The 21,790-nt window shown below is 41.0% G+C and overlaps 1 protein-coding gene and 1 non-coding gene across 5 annotated transcripts in view; one reads left to right on the top strand and one right to left on the bottom strand.

Annotated features, from left to right (window-relative positions):
- LOC132785419 (fez family zinc finger protein erm) overlaps positions 1–21,790 on the top strand; it is a 27,889-nt gene extending 6,099 nt beyond the window's left edge. For 3 of the 4 annotated variants that reach the window (XM_060791532.1, XM_060791540.1, XM_060791524.1), the window contains one exon: positions 19,152–21,790. In XM_060791532.1, the coding sequence (XP_060647515.1) occupies positions 19,164–21,089 (1,926 nt within the window). In that variant the 5' untranslated portion in view covers positions 19,152–19,163 and the 3' untranslated portion in view covers positions 21,090–21,790. Of the gene's footprint in view, positions 1–17,264; positions 17,587–19,151 lie in introns of those variants that run through there. The other variant, XM_060791517.1, reaches the window with a different exon arrangement.
- Trnar-ucu (transfer RNA arginine (anticodon UCU)) lies at positions 1,889–1,961 on the bottom strand. The gene has a single exon. It is a non-coding gene; the product is annotated as a tRNA-Arg (tRNA).

Raw genomic sequence — 21,790 nt, 5'->3', positions numbered from 1 at the left:
GACTACCCTTAAAAATCTGTTCCATGCTGGCCATTCAAGTGCGCTTTTTTCCTTTTTTTTATTTGCAACGGAGTTTGCTCGTTTGAAAACCCGCAATTAAGTATGCGTTTTATTCGCTCTCCTCACTCCCCGTTCTAGTCTTCGTCTCCGTCATCGTCCCCTGGTTACTATTGCTGTTGTCGATCCGTGTAACTTTTGTTTATTATGCGTAATTGCAGTAACATTTGTGTGTTCGCCTTTTGTGCGCTCCTTTTGCAGCTGCTGCCATTTCCACGGACTCTGCTCTTTTCTGTTCGCTGCCATACATGGCGTATGCTTAATATTTTCAGGGTATATTGTGTTGAGCGGTTTGTAAAAAAGCCAACAGCGCAAGATCAGCTATTTCTTTTTTTTTTGGGGTGCTGAAGTCAGAAGTGTACGTGATTCGTTTTTTCATCTTTTTTAACCTGTGGCGAAAATTGTTGGTTTCGGATAGTTTCAGATTGAATGGCAGACAGAAAGACATTGAGGTGAATAACAAAAGGGTTTGAAAAGAGTTCATGCTCAATGCATGCCATCCATTTGTAATGAATGTAAGCTAGATCTACTCTATTGCGACTTTTGAAAGGGTATTGAAGTCATTGGCCTGAGAAAATCCAGATGTGGATTTATCACAAAAAGAAACTATTTTGAATATAGATGCAGCTTGCATTTCTTTGGGTGCTAAACATTTATATTAATATATGCAAACCTTTACTTTACTTTGGTTTACAAAAATATTAAAGTGTTCAGGATATACAACTTTGTAGGCCACTTTTATTATTATTATACTCAATTGTTCAGTATCTTAGTCAAAGTTTTATATTTATACCTTCTATATTTATACCTCGAGGCTCTATTATAAGCTTCTGCTAGCAGGCCATTTAGAAAGAGATTACCAACATGCAAAGTCTGAAGTTGGAGCTCAAACTCGTTGAATTGTAAATTACAATATTTTTGTTGTTGTTTTTGGGGGCGGAGCTCGGCTGTCGGCAAATTACGGCAGAGTAAATGGGAATTTATTTTTAAAGGCAACAACAAGCGCAATTTGCAACTTGGAGGCATAACGAAACATGTTGCAAGTGGCAGCAATTGCTGGAAAATGCGGGTAAAGGCAAAAGGCAAAGGTAAATGTAGAAAAGGCAAAGACGCGAGTTGCACATTTGAAGGCTTCAGCAACAAAATGGCGTCGTTTGATTTGTGTGTGTGTGCAAGTTTTTTTTGTTGCAACTCGCGTGCTCCGCTGATCATTTGACAAGCGACAACAAATTGGTACCTTTAGTTTATCGTTGAGTATCTGCAGACAGACAAAGTAGATACTTAGATATAGAAGTGAGCGAGCGAGCGAGATGAAGAGTGAAGAGTGAAACAACCCTCTGCATGTTGTAAGCAGAGCGAGCGCATCTTTTGTCAATATTTGCGAGGGGCATGTAAACAATTTAATAGACTGTTAGTTGCTGTTTATTTAACAGATATGGAAAAACCGCCATCCAGCCAGCCATCCAGAGCCACTTGACAGCTGTTGCAATTTACGCTTGATCTAAGCCAGCGAAATATGTTTCAGTCCTCGAGGGGTTGAGATTTCTGTTGCCGAGATTTTGGCTTTGTTGTATCTTTACCAGATACTTAATTTATACTGTGTTTGTGTCAAGCAAATAGTTTATTTAGCGTTCTGCCCAATTGGGCTTCTGGCACTTGTGTAAAAAACTCTTTTTTCTGTATTTGAAAATTCCATTTGAAAAGATTTGCTTTGCTTCGCTTGATTCAGGTGTTTGTACAGTTTAATGAGGTTTGGCTAAATGCTTGCTATGATTACGCAATCAAGGGCAACAAAAAAGAATTCTCGCAAAAAAAAACGTTATCGAAAGCACAACCCTTGCGGGGATCGAACCCGCGACCTTTGGATTAGAAGTCCAACGCGCTATCCGCTGCGCCAAAGGGTCGAACATTCTTATCGCGTCTTATCACCCATGCACTTGTTAACAAAACCCCATTTCAATTTCCTTAATGTATCTATAACTCTTTGAAAGATCTACCAATTGTTGTGAAATACTTCTGTACTTCTGTGTATAAGAGAGCGTGAGCTCAATATTTGTTCTCTTTGTTAACAAAACATTCAGTTTCGACCTGAAAAAAAAAACAGCTATTTAAATATGCGTAGCAGCAGTTCCGATATTTATAGAACGCAACACGGCAATACGGCAGCAGCTAGCTTATAGAAATATATCTGCTAGGCAGAGATGCGCGTCTTGCTGCAGCAGGCGGACGCTGCATGCAGATACAAATGTATCTGTAACGAATGGATGATTTTATTGCGCTGAAGAAGTTTGATACCTAAATGCAATATTCAAGCGTGCACTTTTAGTATAATATATGCATAAATATAATTGATTTAATCCATATAATATCTTCACATAGATACCTGTGTAAAATATAACCACAGTTAAGAAATGAAACTAAAACATATTTGTAAAATAAAGTATAAAGTATTTGCCTTTTAATCAACATTTAGAAATTGAAAACACAAATGCAAGATTTGTAATATCATAAATTTGAAAAGTAAGCAGAAAAGTATCTCAAAGTCAAGTCTATTTTACTACTGTATAATGTATCTTTATGCTTGCAAGTAGCTTGTGCTGCACACTTTGCTGGAGTTGAGCAAGATCCCTTGCTGGAGATTTCACTTAAGGACTTCAACTTGTACCCTTTTGTTGTGTTCGTTACTTACCTCCTGGGGGAGAGCAACGACGACAACGACAACGACTTTCAAGTGCCAGTTTCTCATTTACATTTTGCCGTTCAGTTGGCTTTATCGTCGCTGCGATCTTCATGCGCTTTTAGCTAATACGCTGCTGAAGTTGTTCAGTCTGCCAACACGGGGAACGGAAAAGACAGGAAAGGACAGGACAGGAAAGGGGAGGGACTGCGACTGCATCAGGGTTGTTCACTAAAAAATTTCGGGCCAAGGCGCAATGACGTGACTCTCGGCAATTACTCAACGCTCGTTGTTGTTGTTGCCCTATGTTGTGTTGCTGTTGCTACTTTCAGTTTGTTAACAAATTAATCAAATCGAACACCGCACTCGCAACACCAGCACAACAAAAAAACGGCCCCTGCCCCTTCTCAGCTAATAGAGTAATCGTTGAAATGTCGAAATGTGGAAAAACCCCCCATTGAAGTGCTTATCTCTATTTTATCTCTTCCCGCTCTCGCTGCTTTCGAGAAGTTTTCTCACTTTTTTGCTGCGTGATTTATCTGCTTCTTCCGACGTTTTTATATCAATGCCCTCCCTCCTGCCCTCCCCCTAAGTGACCCATTGTCACTCCAAGTCTGGCGGGGATTATGCAAACATTTTTACGCAAATCGCACACTCGAAACGGATATTAAATTTTATTGCTCATGTTGCCATGACTTTGGGACTTGGTCTATTTGCCATTGTTGTTGTGTTCATTGAGCACTCGAGTAGTTGCTCGGTCAATTAGCCAGGACGAATAGGAATGCGAGGAATGCGAGTGGAGCGAGAGCACTTTAATTAACTTTTTCAGTTTGAATTTATGCAGCTTGACCTGATTTGGAGTTGCGAGTTCTGATTGCAGCTGCCGGCCGCATTCCTAGAAGATCGTATGACTTTGGCCTGCTGCAAAATGTTTTTGCATCAGGCGTTGACGCCTTCTACAACGCCTCATCCTCGAAACCCTCGACTTCGTCAACGTCTTCGCCTTCGCCTTCGTCTTGGTTGCGGCACGCGCTGAAGTACACAATTTGTTTGGCACATGTTGGCAGCAGGCATTTAATTGCTACATATGCGACACACATCAAGCTCACGCCTCCAAAAGAAATAGAAGAAGTAGGAGCAAGCAAACCCTTGTGCCCCTCGTGCCTATTTGGCTTGCCTTGGCTGCTGATCCTTCCGGTGGCGGGATGCACACAATGCTCAGCCGGCTGAGCAGCAAGACAGGAAGCAATGTGCGGCGTTGAACAATTGCTCGCTGGCTGGCTGGCTGAGATTTGAACAGGCGCAGCTGCTGCTCTGTATCAGCAGCTCCTTGAAGTGGGCAAGGATAATCAAAACGCTCGTTGCTTGTACTTCATCTTCTACTTGTTTACTCCCCGTCTAATGATCATCATTATCCTCATGATCATCCCGTGCGCTGTGTGTTTGTTTTGTATTGCAAAACCGGTTGCGTCTTTTGGGCGTTAACCGAGTCCTTGTTGCGTTCGCTCTCTCGACTGACATTTGATTTCTCCGCTTCTGCTTTAGAAATCTCAATTCAATTTCGCTTTCGTAGCGGAAACGCTTTTTCTTTTCATTGCATATTTGAACGGTTGTTGATACGCGATCCTCCAGCAAGGATACTCGGCGATCGTCGGTGGCATCGTCCTTCTCCTTCTCGTCTTGTCGTTGTCGGGTTCCGCGACATCGTCTGCTCGTCTGCTCGCCTGGCGCGTGTTCCCGCTTCCGGTTAATTATATTCACGTAAATTGTCCTACGACCAGCAAAAAAAAAAACAAATGTGCAAAAGCCGAACAACAAAACAAGTACCGAGTCCTTCGTCCTCCGACCCTCGCTAGACGCTGTAATTGAAAGCGAAATTTTATGCTTTCATTTGTTTGCCTTTATTCAATATTAAATTAAATGCATATGCTCTTGGCTCTGGCATCTTGATGTCCTGCCATTGGCTCTGGCTTCTGCTTTTGTCCTTCCGCGTAGCCTGTCAGTTTGCTTCTATTCTCTTCCTGTGTCCTCGTCTTTGTTCCGTGTGCTCTCGCTAACTAAGCAACTGCTCATTAAATGCTGTTCTTCTGTGCTTTTTGTTTTTTGCTTTTCTCTCCCTCTCTCTCTCTCTCTCTCTCTCGTCTCTTGGCATTACAATGTGGCTCGTGCCAACTTCAACTTCGACTTCAGCTTGAGTTTATTGTAATCTGAGCAATCCTGCATCCTGTTTCGAAGCACATGAGATCCAAGTTCAAGGTGAAGATAAGTTTTTGCTAACACTGATTTGCTGACAGCAGACGAACTTTAAAAGTGTTCTTCGCTATGATTCTATAATATTTAAATAATGATTTTTATACCCGCTACCCATAGGGTAGAAGAGTTTTATAACTTTGTGCCGGCAGGAAATGTATGTAACAGGTAGAAGGAGGCATCTCCGTCCCAATAAAGTATATATATGCTTGATCAGCATCAATAGCCGAGACGATCTAGCCATGTCCGTCTGTCTGTCTGTTTGTCCGTCTGTCCATATGAAACACTGCATCTCAGAGACTATAAGAAATAGAGCTATATTTTTTTTGATGAGAATCTGGTATATTATGCCGTCTATGTTATATTTTGAATGCGGTACTATATCGATATACCAAATATATCATTTGGAATATTTTTAGTATTTTTGTAGTAATTTTGGTATAGTTTGAAAATAATACTGCAATATTTTGCTTTTATTCAAAATGGGTAGCGGGTATCTCACAGTCGAGTTCACTCGACTGTAGCTTTCCTACTTGTTTTATTGAGCTTTATTATAATATTTAAAAATAAATTGAAACACTAATTAAATTATGTTAGCCAAATGAATTTTTTATATGTTGCTGAATTTGCATATAGTCAGTATTTAAAAAATTATAATTATGAACTTATTAACTAGACGTTTTGTATACCTATTTTATTAGACCTTTGGTATTTAGATGAAATTGTGATGTGTGTATTTAAAAGAAAGAATCACATTTACATTTATGGCCTACAAATTAACTACTTAGTTCTTATTTATGGAACTTGAAAAAGTTGTAAATCCAACAACTTCTTAAAATTGTTCAAGCTGTCTTAACTTCTTGAAATTGTTCACGCTGTCCTCATTCAAACAATCGTTAGCCTAGTTTTATATGTCTTTTTGTTTAAATAAATGTATCGGCGTCACGCCTGTCTGTCCCTTGACCCTTTCCTTTTCCTTGCTCAACAAATATTTAACTATCATGTCCACTGAGTTTCCCTTTTCCGCTGCGCTTCGCATGGGAAAAAGTACTCGCAGACATAGTTGCAAACATTGCCAGGCTGATTAGCATAAGGATATGAAATGTTTTGACGGCGGCCAGGTTAGAAATATAGAAATAAAAAAAAAGGAGAAGTGTTCGTGGAAAATTGTGTGCTTCCTGTAATAAAAAGCAACAACAAGAACAAGAGCAACCGGCAGCAGAAACTCTAACACTTCCGCGTGACAAACGCACGACTCTCTTACAGCGAAGGGTTGTGAGCCTTTTTAACAACCTGCAAACAAGGCAAGTCAAACGGTCCAAACCCAAAGCGCGTGTCCTCGTTTTTGTGACGGGCGTTTTGGGCGCCGACGAGGAAAAAATGATTAACATGCTCAGTTCCCAGTTCCCATTTCTCAGTTCTCAGTGCCACCCCGTAGCTGTGGGAAGTGCGGTTAAGCGCATTATGCAACATTATGACATTCACATCGACATCTAGTACATCCAATAAAAATTGTGACACGCGACCGGAGACCGAAGAAGCCAATACAATTATAATTGCAACAAATTGAACGACGCTGCCGACACGCGCCCTATTAGCTCATCTTCCGGTAGCCACAAAAACACCAGACAGCAGACCAGCCTCAGTCTCAAGCACAGGCTGACTCAGAGTGAGAGAGAGTGAGAGAGAGAGAGAGAGTTTCTCCCTCTCCATCAGGGCGTTGGACAGTTGAATGTGGGCTGAGTTTTGTCGCTTGCCACGACGACACTTTTGTTTGTTTTGACGATCCTTAAATGCTTGTTTAGCCCTCGTTTGAAATGCTCTATCTGCAAGCTGAGCAACAGGGTTGCTCAGGCTAATAATGACCCTTAAAGATGTGGGTGCTTTGATTAGTTATGCATTGATGTTCATAGGGTATCTGTGCTTCGTATATTCTTATGAGTCTCTCACGCTTGCCTTATTTCCTCTATTGCTGATTTATTGGCTTTTACTTATTTCCGGCCACGTAGCAGACACTTTACCACATTGACGTTTAAGTAGTTATTATTAGCGTGTTTTGTGGACACTTGACTTGTGCTTGGACCGGAAATCGACGAAGGAAATAGATAAACTCGATGAGTAGACCAATTGACAGCTTGAGATGAATGAGTGTGAATGGTCTTGCAGCAGCTTAAATATTTGCAAAAGTATTAATCTTGATTAGTTAGTTGGCTTATATAATAGAAAAGAGTTACTTTTCAATTTGTAGATTTATTTATTATAATTTATTCAAGTGAAGTTAGCATCAGCATAAGAAATTCCTTCTTTATTTTTGTAACTACAATAATGAATTCCTTTATTTATCTGTAATGTTAAAGTACATTTTGTTTGTGAGGGTTCTTGATTTAATTAATTTAATTTTTGTGCATCTTCACTTTTCCTTAACATTTTCTAATATAGCAAGATTATCATATGAGTTATTAAGTAAGTATTTTGTACTTTTAAAATAATGGCTGCAATAATTTTCTTTTTATCTCTTATGCAAATTATAAATAGAGGCAGCTAAATTTGGGTGGTTATCTCATATTCAATCACATTTTACATTCCAAATCCCTTTTAAATGCCTGCTGCATATTTCTGGAGTCCCTAAGCATAATTAGCTGGGTTTGCTGAAGTGTAAACCACAGCTGCTGGTCAGCAGCAATTATGCAGTCATCATGTTGGCCAACTTAATTGGGTTGCACAATTTCCACAAAGTGAAAGGGCAGCTGATTTCGCAGTCGCAAATCTCGGTCAAAACAACTTAAATCCGCATAATTTGGGTTCGTTTTGGAGATGACAGCCAAAACATAAATTCAAACACGTCAAAATACTGTCAGTCAATGAATTTTCCTATCGGCACTTGTGTCCAATTGTTCTGCAGACAACAAAAAAAAAGAAAGAAAGAAAGAAAGATATTTGCCAGCTTTGAACCTGACCGACTCGCTACCTAACATAAATGTGAAAAATCTGAAAATGTGGTATTGTGAAAATGTGAAAATGGGAAAATGTGTGGGTGCCGTAGGATCAGACTGAGATTCCTTTCGGTTGGCTATTGTGTCTGCTGGACAGAGTAATGATGGGATTGAACCGGCTTTAACAAAAGGATTAGACATGTAGTTTGCGATGCTTAGTTGCTTAATTGAGCCCAAATCTATGCACAGCATATCAAATATTTGCCTTAAATATTTTGGTTAAATTATGAAAGGGTAAACACTTATATGGCTAAGAGCAAAAAGGATGGGAGTTTAAGGAATATGAAAGATCATAAACCAGACAAAACGTGTGAACTGGATAAGAGTTCAAGAGTGGGTTTTATATAGAGAGAAAAGGAATAAAGAGTTTAATTTTCGAAAATATTTGAGAAATATTTAGACACCAGTTGAATGCTGAAGTTTTCATGCGTTCCTTTAAGAATGAATTATAAATATGTAGCAAAGTTAGAAGTAATTAAATACTATTAAGAAAATAGTTTTAAATAAATCGTTTTATACTTATTTTCTAAAAGTGTAGAAGAAAATCTTTGTTATGAAAATATTTGTATAATCCACAAATCTTTTTTCAATTTTATGAGGGGTTGAGGTTGCTTTATATATATATAGAATATATCATTCAAACATATATTTGACAAGTAATGTTCATCAATAATAATCCTTAATCTTATAAATGTTATCTATTTCTGTTGGTCTTAAAATAATCCTATAATATATTTAATTGAAATTGCAATGACAAATCATTTCTTCTCTCTAGGAAATCCCACTTAACCTTTTCTATGAATCTGCAAGGATTCACACTCAATTTCGCTAATAAATGCGTTTTGCAGTTGCGGCCAAATCGAGGCATTGAACGATGTCAAATGTTTAATTTAGCTTGCTGAGCCACAATTTCCGGCAACGCCCATGGAATGAAAAAGATGAACAGGAGAAAAAACAGGAAAAATGGGAATCAGGAAAACGCCCTGCCATCAAATCAAGAGTTGCTGTCAAAATATATGACAGAGGGGCGTTGAGGAAGGCAGTGGGGTAGGGGCAGGGGGTGCTGCAATGTAAATGGCAGTAAACGCAGGGAAAGCCAATTAGGAAGAAATAAATCACGCGTCATGTGTGCGAATTCCTGGCAAGAAACGCCTCCATCATAATAGACAAGCACAAGCTGAAGCTGAAGCTGAAGCTGAGGCTGAAGCACTTCAACTCAGTTCATACACAAAAGCAACCACAGCCAGATGCAGATGCAGAAACAGAAGCAGAGACCACCACCCTCATCCCTCCACCTCACTCCCTCTCTTCGCATCCAGCCTAGCTGAAGAAGCTAAACAAGTGCCAAAAGCTGATTTCACTGTAATTACAATTCACACTCGCAGCATATTCGAGACACCCGGTTAGCGGGGGGAAGGGAATACTACAAGCTGTATCCCAGTAAATGTGTTCTTTTTGTTTGGCAGCACTTAAGCGATGTCTCCCTTTCGTCCCCCCCTCCCGTCCTCTCTAGACGACCCAAAACATCATCCACCGGAACGAAACTTTTTGTATGCCAGGCTGGGGATTGGGATGAGGTGATGAGCAGGAAAAACCCACAAACAGACACACCTACTAACCGACAATGATGCCTCAAAGAGAATGAGAGAGCAAGAGAACTCTTTCGGATGGATGGCTGGATGGATTTCTGGGTTGGCAGCCAGAGCTCTGGGTGGTTAGCTGCTTGGGATGGCTGGATGGTTGGGTGGTTAGGTTGTTGGGCAGTGGGTTGTGTACGCGTGTCAGGCCTACCACTAAATAAACAAAGAGCAAAGAGCAAGCGGAGGCAGGGGCAGCAATAGAAATGTCACAAACAAACCGATTAAACAAGTACTTTTCAAACAAACACCACATAAAAAAATATGCGTATAACGAGAAGTGGAATCGCCACCTTCTGTCTCTGAAAAGTTCGAGGTACAGAAAGGTGCAGAGGGTTGGCAATCTGCACAGAAACCCTTTAAGTTCCTTTCGATTCAATTTGCCAAAAAATGTGAGCGACTTTTCATCTCCACATTAAATTGTTTTTTTTTCTTCCATAAGTTTCTGGTCACGCGACTTCTTTGTAAGTTGTCCTAATTCCAATGATATTTCCATTTACAACTTCGACATTTATCTTGCATCCTTTTACTCGCTCTCCGTATGCTAATGCGACCTAAGCCTATTAGTGTCATTTAAAAAAATTATTTCAATTCACAAAAAAAAACTGCCTGCGATGAACTTTACTACCAGTGGGAACTTTTAATTTTGAGAAGAGGGTTTTTGCTCCACTTTTAACACTTTTCCAAAATGTCAAATGCAAGAACTTTCGCATCAAATGGGATTATTCGGTCAACCGATTGTCAAAACTTTCGGCTTTGCATTGGGTGGGAATTTGGTTAGGTCAGGTTCAAAATAAAGAATATCGAAAACTGTGTAAAAAATGAGTAGACATTTGATATACATTGATATAAGATTGAAAGTAAATAAAAAGTTAAACTGCGATTACTTTACTTTTTATGTATTACAAATGAGAAGTATAGCACAAGATTTTGTGTTTTGTATTTTTTGATCATATAGTTTATTGAATATTGTTTTTATTAATAATCAATGCGTACAAAATAATATAGCATGCAGCTTATACAATGTTTCTAAGAATGCATTCCTCAGAGTTTTCACTCAGTTGCCATCTCTGTTCAGATTTGTGCCCATGTTCTTGCCCTACTAAACCACTAAAACATTTCACAGCTCGCACCTCATACGTAAATTAACCTTAAAATTGAAGATTTACACCTTGTGTGACATGTTGAGTCGTACGCAAGCTTATGGAGATTTTCACAATTTCGCGTGAAAAACTGTGAAATCAAAGCCAGGAAACGAGGAAAGTTGCATTTGCGAGTGAGAGATGAAGTCCTCATCCAGTTACTTGCATAATCTGTGGTAAGCCAAAGCGATTACACGGCATTGTATAAGATCACGTTATTGGAATAGGCAGGCATATATGTTTGTACATACGTAAGTAACCATGAGACCCAGCTGCAGGACCCTGACTGACCACAAAGGACCTGGCCCATACACGAGGGAAACTCAACAGCTGCTGAACAGTGAACTCCTCGATGGATGAAGTGGCGTGGGTGTCTGTCTGTTGCTGTTGCTGCTGTCCGAGCAACAAATATCCGATTTGCAAATGAAACAATTGCGGTGTTTGACCAATTTCACAATTGATGTAATCCTGCAAATCTCTATATTAGCGTGGACGATGAGGACAAGGACGATGCAAGAGCGTTTTGTTGCCATTGTGAAATTGAAATGTTTTGAGTTCATTGAAGAGTAAACAGCAGCACATACTTAATATGTGTTGTATGTGGGTTACGGAACGGGAACGAGAATGAGAACGGGAACCCTGAAGGTTTATAATAATATTTTGCTAACCTTCTTTTCGCTTGTAAAAGTTCAAAAAGATTTCGCCCGCTCATTGTGCGCATTTTGCCGATTACCGACACAGATTAAGGGATGATGGGATGTGAGGTTGTGAGTTGTTTCGCCAGGCCATCCTCAAATCAAGGCACAGACTTGCACTGTGTTTCAGTTCTCAGTCTCTCAGTCTCAGTCTCAGTCTCAATCTCATTCTTAGTTCGCAGTTCTCAGCTCTCAATTCTCGTCCAGCGCTGACAATCGGCTTTTGCGCATGCGCGGCAGGTTTGTTTCCTTTCATACAATCGCAATTAGACGAGTTTATCCTTTTGTTTTGTGCCGTCGTCGACGATCGACGGTGTAGACCGAGTTTTCGGTCATTTGGGTCCGCTTTTGATCCGCTCTATCCCTAAATCTGTGCACTCTACCATGCGTCTGCAGCTTCCTATTCTGCTTCTGTCTTTGCTTCCCATTCCCATTCCCATTTCCTTTTGTGTCACGCGTATTTGGCGCGTTTAAATAGATTAACCGCCTTGCAAATTGCTTGCATCTTATCTCAGATCTACCTACTCTACTTCTCTCTCTCTCTCCCTCACACTTGCTCTCTCTGTCTTTCTTCTTTTGCAGGTTTGCGTGTCTGTGGGTTGATCCCATTTCCATTTCCATTCCCATTCCTCCTTTAACTATTGCTACTGTTACCAATCTTTTTTACATTCCTCAATTAGCTGTGGCCGCCTTTTGTTTGCTGTCTTAATCTTGAGTAAATTAGTTCATTAAGAGGTTAATTCCTCATAACACCCACAAATTATACCCAAACTCAGTCTGCCTCTTCTGTGTCTCGATGTGTGGTAAACAAAATCTGCATATACGTTTAGTACTTATGTACTTTACCTGCTTACTCAGCCGCTCCTCTCGATAAGTGTATTATTAGGTTAATTCGTTAGAGAACGAAATTGAGACACAAAGTGTATATTTAGGATTACAAATTATTGCATTATTATTACAATTTTCGAATATTATTTGACTACTTCTCGAAAATGTAGTGAAAAGCAATTTAGAAATATATAATTTTAAGCTCATATTGATCTTAGCAAATACATAGTAATATAGTTGAAAAGTCAATATAAAATATAGTAAGCTAAATAAAAAAAAGGAAATTGTAGTAAATAACTAAACAAATTTTATTTGCATTTAGTTAATTAATTGAATACAAGAATATACATTTATATACAAAATAACAAGAGAAAGATACAGAAGAGTGCGCTCGACTGTGAGATACCCGCTACCAATTTTGAATAAAAGCTAAATATCGTTATAGTCCCGCATTCAAAAAATACCATACAATATACCAGATTCTCAACCAAAGCAACTAAGGTCTCTAGTAAGTAGGCATTTTTGCCCATACAAAAGTATTTCTATAATAACTTTGACCATTTTTATCTGATCGCAATTTTCAGGAAACAAAACTACTATAGTTATTATTGTATATACCAAAATTAGCGACTCTAGTTTCAAAATTACGCTTTTTGTTGATTTGCGGGGACGAAAGTGGGCGTGGCAAAAATTTGAAACAAGCTTGATCTGCGTGTAAACATAACAAATGCTGTCGAAAAAAAATTATAGCAATATCTCCTATAGTCTCTGATATCTAGTGTTTCATACGGACAGACAGACAGACGGACATGGCTAGATCGTCTCGGCTGTTGATGCTGATCAAGAGTATACATATATACTTTATTGGGTCGGAGATGCCTCCTTCTACCCGTTACATACATTTCCTGCCGGCACAAAATTATATATATATACAAATTAGATAACGGACGTTCGATTAACAAATATAATTTAAGTTAAAACCGACAAAACTGGAGTTAAATCAATAAAACAGATAAATATGTGTAATGATAAATTGAACATAACAATTGCGAGTAAATAAAAGCTAATTTAGGTTAGAAACAGCTCCGTTCAATACTATTTATATTGAAATTTATATATTTATTCAATAGTTTCAATAGAAAACTTTCACAACTCTTTCGAATAAAATTCAGTAAATTCATTGAATATGAATTTCATATAACGTATCTCAAATAAATAGCGGACTAATGTCAGCATTTACTTAGAAGAGTTTACTCCTATATACATAAGCATAATGCTATATTAATGAATGCATTAAAGGTCATATGCGAGTGTGTGTGTTTGTGCTTAAACAAATGCACTTATCACTCGTAACCGTTGCAGTTGCATTCGCACTGCAAAATGCCCGCATAATGCAGAAATGTGCAATCTGCATTTAGTTAACTAAATACATACACGAATGAGCAGCATGATGATGAAGAAAGGAAGGGAGAAGAGCAGGGCAGACACAGCCGAGGGGTGGTTGAATGAAATGGAAGATGGGAGGGCAACAACAAAAAGGCTGCACCTAAAAAATGACGAGTCCATTTTGAACAACAACGAACAAACTGGACATTCACAAAAGCACTGAACCAACAAAACGACAACTGTGAAAAGCTGCCGAGGCCGAGACCGAGGCTGAAGCTGAAACTGAAGCAGAGGCAGAGGTTGGGCTGATGGCCAGGTTGAATCCTCCAGGGTTTAGCCATCGTCGGCATCAGCGTTAGCGTCATCGTCATCGTTCTCGTTCTCGTTCTGAGTCTGGGCGTGTGCACCTCGTCGACTCTCAGCAATGGCCTGGCCCTGGCCACAAAGGCTGAGCAAATATACACACACAGAGCTGGATAGAGATAGAGATAAACAGGCAGAATGAGAGGGAGAGAGTTGCGTCCGAGTAAGCTAACAGCAGCAGCTCAGAGAAGGGCAGAAGCGGGGGTTTACAAAGCACTCGGCAAATTGCGAGCACAACGAGCAAATGCAAAGCTTCAAAATAGCTGCAAAATGTGCAAAAAGTAAAAGATATCAAAAATGCAAATGCGATGGCAGCAGCTGGCAATGACAGAGAGAGAAGGCAGAATATACATATGCATAGGTGTAAGCGAGAGAGAATAAAAGAAAAAGCCAGAGTAAGAGGGACAAAACTGCAGCTTATAATTTATGAATCAAATAGATATCAAATATGTGTACATATTAAGTGTACTACACAAGCAAGTTATTTAAAGTTTTTGGTGCTAAAATATTCCAAAATTTCAGTAATATAATGTTAGCGTTATATTGATTAAAAGTTATTCTTATCTACTCTATGTAATATAATAAACAACTTCATTGCTACCATTGAAAAGTGTTCATGTGATATATAAGGTATTAATCAAAATAGAATGGATGTGTGATAAATAAGCAAATAATTGATTCAATTATCATACAACTAGTAAAGAATCTAAAAGAATTTAACCACGAAACTGTGGCTTAAAAATAAATTCCTAGATATCCCGGAATATGTATGAATACCTTAAAATATCTCAACTTTCTAGTTACCAATATCTGTAATGATATTAAAAATAATAATTAACAAGTAAGAAAGCTACAGTCGAGTGTACTCGACTGTGAGATACCCGCTACCCATTTTGAATAAAAGCAATATATTTTGCGGTATTATTCTCAAAATATACCGAATATACTGCAAAAATACTAAACATATACCAAATGGTATATGTGGTGTATCGATATAGTACCGCATTCAAAATATACCATAGTCGGCTCAATATACCAGATTGTCAGCCAAAGCAACTCAGACCCCTAGTAAGTAGGCGTTTTTGCCCATACAAAAGTATTTCTTTAATAACTTCGACAATTTTTCTCTGATCGCAACCAAATTTTCAGGAATCATAACTACTATAGTTATTATTATATATACCAAAATTCTTATTCGATTTATTCGATTTTTTGATTTGCAAGGGCGGAAGTGGGCGTGGCAAAAATTTGAAACAAACTTGATCTGATAAATTATAGCTCTATCTCTCGTAGTCTCTGAGATCTAGGACAGACGGACATGGCTAGATCGTCTCGGCTGTTGACGCTGATCAAGAATATATATATATATATATATATATATATAAGAGATGCCTCCTTCTACCCGTTACATACATTTCCTGTCGGCACAAAGTTATAATACCCTTCTACCCTATAAGTAGCGGGTATAAAAATAGGAAAAGAGTTGCGACTCCAACAGCAAAAGTAGAATATATATGTATAATTGATTAGAAAGGTAAATGTTGAATTATGTATTGCAAGTGAGAAAACTAATAGCAGAAATTTATGCATTTAACTATGTAATATAGATGTGTGAGGAGTTGTAAATGAGAATATAAATAGTAGTATTCATAATAAGGGGAATACCATAGGAGGACAAATAGTGTTATTAAAAGTATATGTATAGTATATTATTTCATGCAAATAACAGCAATCTCTCAATAAATAGGACACAATATTAATAATACTCAGTTGGCTAAAGTTACTCTAGTCAAATAAATTCTTGTTGCTGCTGAAAGAGCTAAGCAGCAGCTGCCATTAGACTAATGCATCCTGTGTAAAGGACATTTTATATAGCGTCATGTTATTTGCCTATTTCCGCGACATTTTAGTTATAATACAACCAAAATGAAGGTAGAGAAAAATAAAATTGACAGACGCTGCTCTTGGCATTGTCGAGTTTGTCGCCCTTAGTCCTTAGCTTGTGGACCTGTCATCACAGCTTGCAGTATCTCTTTTTGGTCTTCCCTCCTTGTCTCCCTGGGCGACCCAGAACAGTTGTGCTTTTGGGTGTACAAACTGCTCAACTGCAGCGACGTTGCACAGCCAGGAGCAGCCGAGGATGTGGCGCGACATCCTTGGCGATGCCATTTCAACGTGGAAAACTCCAAGAGCAAACAGTATCAAGAAAGCCGTGTCGTCGCGCACTGCAATATCATCAAAACGGAATATAAGATTATATTTACATAGCAGCAGTGGCAGAGAGGGAGAGCACAGGACGGAGAACGGATGGGCTAGAGGTGAGAGATGAGCAAACAAAGACGCTGATAAAACGAAATGCCAAACGACAATGGAAATGCATAACAAAGAACAGGATCAGCAAGAGAAATGCTTAAGGGTTGGAGGGGGAGAGAGAAGGGAGAGGAGGTGGGGCAGTGGACAAGTGAAAGAGGCAACGTCAACGCTTTCGAGTGGACGACCAGAGGCGCTGCCATTTCGGTGTCTGGCTGCGCTTCTTGGCAGCTTGGCAGCCTGGCAGCCTGGGAGCAGCAGCATCTTCTGCCAAAAGGGGGGCGGGGGAAGAGCGGGGCGCAAAAAAGAGAAGGCTCAAATCAAGTGCGAACAGAATACGGCCAAGTTTTGGTTGCCACTTTGCACGGCCACGTAGCTGTTGCCCCAGGCAACACTTTGCCCATCTCTCGCTCTTGCTCTCTCTCACTCTCTCGCTCTCTTTCACTGGCATACGCTCTCTCATTCGCATGCATTCATCTCACTCACACCCAGCAGTGGCAATGTGTACATAAATATTTTAGGGGGCGGGCTCAACGCAACTCTCCTCCGCAGGATATTATTCCAATTCGACATTTTGTGTGAGATTTCATAATGCGGTTGGCGTCGCTGCCCGCGTCGACTGCGCTGTCAGTAGCGTGGCCCATCCAATCTGAACATGATGATGAAGTTGCCTTTGCCGTCGTCCTTTTGCCTGTTTCATCTCTCTATTGCCATCTCGCTCGCAATCGTAGCCAGCAACAGCGCAAGCCATTGACTTAGGGGTTGCTTTTCCCTCAACGTTGCCTCGCTGACTGACGAGTTTGCTCAGTTCACAGGCCCAGTCAGAGTCACACACACACACACACACACACACACACACACACACTCTGTCAGTCAGCGAGTCCTTTTCATAATTCTTAAGGCCATACGACGTCGTGTTTGCCTTCATTCCGCTTCGGTCGCTGCTCCTGTGATGAACGTTCCACGTTCTTCGCTCTCTACGCGTTAACAACTCGCTTTGAACAATTTCTCTATACGTTGAAATCGCCAAATAACAAGTTGACAAGTGAATTTTGTGCAAACAAATATACAAAAAAATAACAAACAAATAAATAAACACTCAATTGTTGAATACTAGTTGCGTGTGTTGTATGCTGTGTCCAAGTGCAACTCGAAGATATTTCCTGCATCTCTCTGCTACGCGTTGCTTCGCGTCGGTGCAGACACAAATTGGATACCTTTGGGCAGCGTCTAAATATGGTTTACTTTGTACGTATCTATGCCATAGCTAAGCTAGCTTCATATATGATATAATTAAGTAAAGCCGACGGCTTTTATTTCGAAAATATACTTGTGGATTACATTTAGATTCATTTGTATCTTTGCAAGAAGTGCAATAACTTGATAAAGTTAGATAGATATTTATTTAACAAAAAAGATTTTTGATTTTGGAAATATATAGAATAGTTTTTAATTAAATTTTACTATATAATACAAAAGAATTCTTTAACAAATATTTCAGATAGATTTGTGCTTTTGCTTATAATATTTATTTTTCACATTCTTATATATAGTATGCTTGTGGAATGTAAACTGATTTAATACTTTTCTATTAACTTAACGTTTTCTCATTTTATATTATTTGAAACATAATGTTTTAACTCTACTTCTTATTTAGTAAATGCATTTTAATTATTTCGAATACTTTTTTTTAATAATTGGTTCAATAAATATAACAAAATATAAATATTAAAAATATATGAACATGAACAATATACAATATATAATTATCATTATTATTATTATTATAAGTGTGATAATTTCCACAATTCTCTGCTATATTTTAATAACAAATTTAACTTTCACACAAACATAAATGCCTAAAAGAGAAGTTCTTGCGAAAATACTTCAAATCATTTAACATTTCACTGATTTCGGACACACATTCGTATTAAATGCAAGTGGCCAGCCGTCAATTGAAGCATCTGAGAAGAGTGTTAAAATTAATACGCCCCCATTGGGGGATGAGAAAAGGGAAAACTTTAATAGAATTAAGAGCACTTGGAGTAGGGCAATGGGCAATGCAAAACTATTCGCATCAGAGCGCAGAACGCATATCGCAGCTGGCAAGCAAATCAGGGCTACTTACTGAGGCGTCAAATCAAGTTAATTAAAAACGGCAGCCCGCAAAGGGAAAGGGAAAGAAGCCAAGGAGTCGAAGTTGGAAACCCGCAACGGATGTCGCGCATTAGGAACACTTGAGGAAGCACACATATAGAGTACTATATGTGAAGACGGCGACCGAGTCTCGACCTTACACTTGCAGCCAAGTGTAAGCAATTTAATGAGGTGCAAATAAAAGCGACGACCCGCGCCAAAAATGAATACGAGTAATGCAGAATGCCATTGGGATTGGGATTGCAAGATTGTGTTATGATTGATTTTGCTTATGACTGGCAATATGCTGCGGTCTCAAAGAGTTGAGCTGAGCCATTGTTCTGGCCTAGTCGAGTGTGATCAGTGCACGGGTTAAAAACACAAATATCTCAATCATATTTTTCGTGTAATTTTTGGTGGTTTTGTTTTAATTTGCAACCCGCTGACTGGGCAGCCACAATGCCAGAGCTCGTGTGGCAATGGGAATGCAAAATCGAAATTGTATATCGATGGCACGCCCCTGGGTTTTGTTTGTATTGCGATTAAAGCGCGATTAGTGACGCTTGAGTGGACATTGCATTGATCATGGGGCGTATGCTCGATATTAATTGATAACCCGTTGCTTATTTGCATACACGCAACTTACCTTTTGTTTACCCCACTTCTATTCTTTGCAGAGTCCGCGTGGCATGCAACCGTGTAGTCCATCGGGTGTAATTGCAATGATGCCGCCATCGAAGAGTCCCATCATGGAAACCGCCGCCAGCGACAGCAATCAAACCAACAGCACGGGCAGCAATCAAGCTGACACCAAGCGCTCCTGCCCCCTGAAGTTCTCCATTGCCAAGATCATGGAGCCGGACAACAAGCAATCCTCGACGACAACAACGATGCATACGCAACTCCAGCAGCAGCAGCAGCCACAGCAATTGCATATGGAACCAGAGGATGAGCAGCCAAGTGGCGTGGAGCATTATGCGGACTCCGAGCGCTCCTGCAGCCCCATTGAGGTGACTGGCGATGATGAGGAGCCAGCTGCTGTTAACTACGATTCGGCATTCAAGAAATACGTGCCCGGCTCCAGCTTGATTAGCGCCGCCTCCTCTGCTGCCCCCGCCTCCGTTGCTGCCTCCGCTTCCGCCTCCGCGGTGCAGCAGTTTGTGAACACACGCCACCAGGAGTTGCTCTCGCAGTATCCGCTGCTCTACTATGCGCCCAATCAGCTGATGTGTGCCGCTGCTGCCGCACAATATGCCGCACTCACAGCCCAGCAGCAGACGCTGGCAAGTGCTGCACATTTGAGCAGCTTCACCGCCTCGTTAAATGCCACGTTGCATCACTCGCAATCGTTGCGCCGCAACTTGGGGCATCCACTGGCCGCTGCTGCTGCCGCCGCCGCTGTTGCACAGTCCCAGCAGCAACAGCATCCAACTCCAGCGCTGCAACAGAGTCTGGAGAAGTCGCCAGCGCGCTCTGTGCAAGCTCAAGCTGCCGCTCAGCAGGCGAATCTCAAGCGCAAGCGTTCGCCACAAACGGAGCTACGCACTCCACCGTTGCCAGTGTTGCCACTGCCCTCCTCCTCCGTCTCCTCCACACATCCACGTTCCCGCTCGCGCTCCCCGTCACCACATGGCTCGCTGGATGACAGCAGTCCTGGTTCAGCGAATGGCGGCAAACCGAAGACATTCTCGTGCCTGGAGTGCGGCAAGGTTTTCAATGCGCACTACAATCTCACTAGGCACATGCCCGTGCACACTGGCGCCCGGCCGTTTGTGTGCAAGGTGTGCGGCAAGGGTTTCCGCCAGGCATCGACGCTCTGCCGGCACAAGATCATCCACACGTCGGAGAAGCCGCACAAATGCCAGACGTGTGGCAAGGCGTTCAATCGCAGCTCAACGCTCAATACGCACGCCCGGATTCATGCCGGTTACAAGCCGTTTGTGTGTGAATATTGTGGCAAGGGGTTCCATCAGAAGGGCAACTACAAGAATCACAAGCTGACGCACAGCGGCGAGAAGGCCTACAAGTGCAACATCTGCAACAAGGCCTTCCATCAGATCTACAATCTCACCTTCCACATGCACACGCACAACGACAAAAAGCCGTACACTTGTCGCGTGTGCGCCAAGGGCTTCTGTCGCAACTTTGATCTGAAGAAGCACATGCGCAAGCTGCACGAGATTGGGGGCGATGGTCTCGACGATGATCTGCCGCCGGCCTACGAACGACGCCGGGAGTACACCAGACGCGAACCACTCTCCAGCTTCAGTCAGGCGAGTCAATTGACGCCGGACAGCTCCTCGGGTAGCATGTCGCCGCCAATCAATGTGACAACTCCGCCACTGTCGAGTGGCGAGACCAGCAATCCAGCCTGGTCACGTACGCCGTATCAGGAGTCGGCTACTACAGCGCCCTCTGGGCATTTCCATCATCATCTGCAGGTGCCGCCGGCGGCACTGCATGGCGACTATCCGGGCAGCTCTCCATTCCTGCAGCTGCCACATCCTGCCCAGCATCATCAGCAGCCACCGCATTCGGTTCAGCAACAGCAACAGCAGCAACGCCTCTCGGCTGCAGCGTTGGAGAATGTGCCATTCATTGCGAAAGTGTTTTGACAGCGATACTATGCCGACAACATGGCCAGCTGCACTGTAGCATCCTCGACCGCAGGAGGAGCCAGTGGCATGCACCGAGCCAAAGTGGAGGAGACCGCAGCAACTGCTAGCAAGGGCAACAATGAACTATTGCTCGATTGACTGCAGCTTGTCTCGGCTGTGGCAGCAGTCAACAACAATACAACCACAATTCAAGAGGTGTCTGCTGCACGCCAAGAAGAGGAGGAGGAGGAGCTGGCCAGCGATGACGACGCTGCATCGCCGGAATTCAGCTCCAAAACTTTGGGCAGCGCTGTGCGTGCCCTGAATGGACTCTTCTAGAGTGACCCCAGAGCTCACAACCAACCACAACCCACCAAATGGTTTCAATTTAACCTGTGCAATATTACGAATTATCTACAGATGCAACTACGGTTACAGCTATAGATATAGTTACATCTTAAAGTCCCCACAGAATTTGTAAAATGTGTAAATAGTTAATAATGTATTTAAAAGCGTTTCATGTGTATTTCATTATAATCGCATATGTGTGTATGTACATTTCAGCTAGATAGTACCTAAATTTAGTCAGTTATTTGTTTCTGCATTTACGAATTGAAATCACTTGCAGATTTGATGAATTTACAGCAAATTACCACTTACGATCAATACTTATTTATATATGGATAAGTACATATATGTATATGTGTGTGAGCTAGTTA

Source organism: Drosophila nasuta, chromosome 2L, assembly GCF_023558535.2.
Source record: "Drosophila nasuta strain 15112-1781.00 chromosome 2L, ASM2355853v1, whole genome shotgun sequence".
NCBI lineage: Eukaryota > Metazoa > Arthropoda > Insecta > Diptera > Drosophilidae > Drosophila > Drosophila nasuta.
The sequence above is the reverse complement of the archived record's forward strand: the minus strand, read 5'-3'. Positions and strand labels throughout refer to the sequence as shown.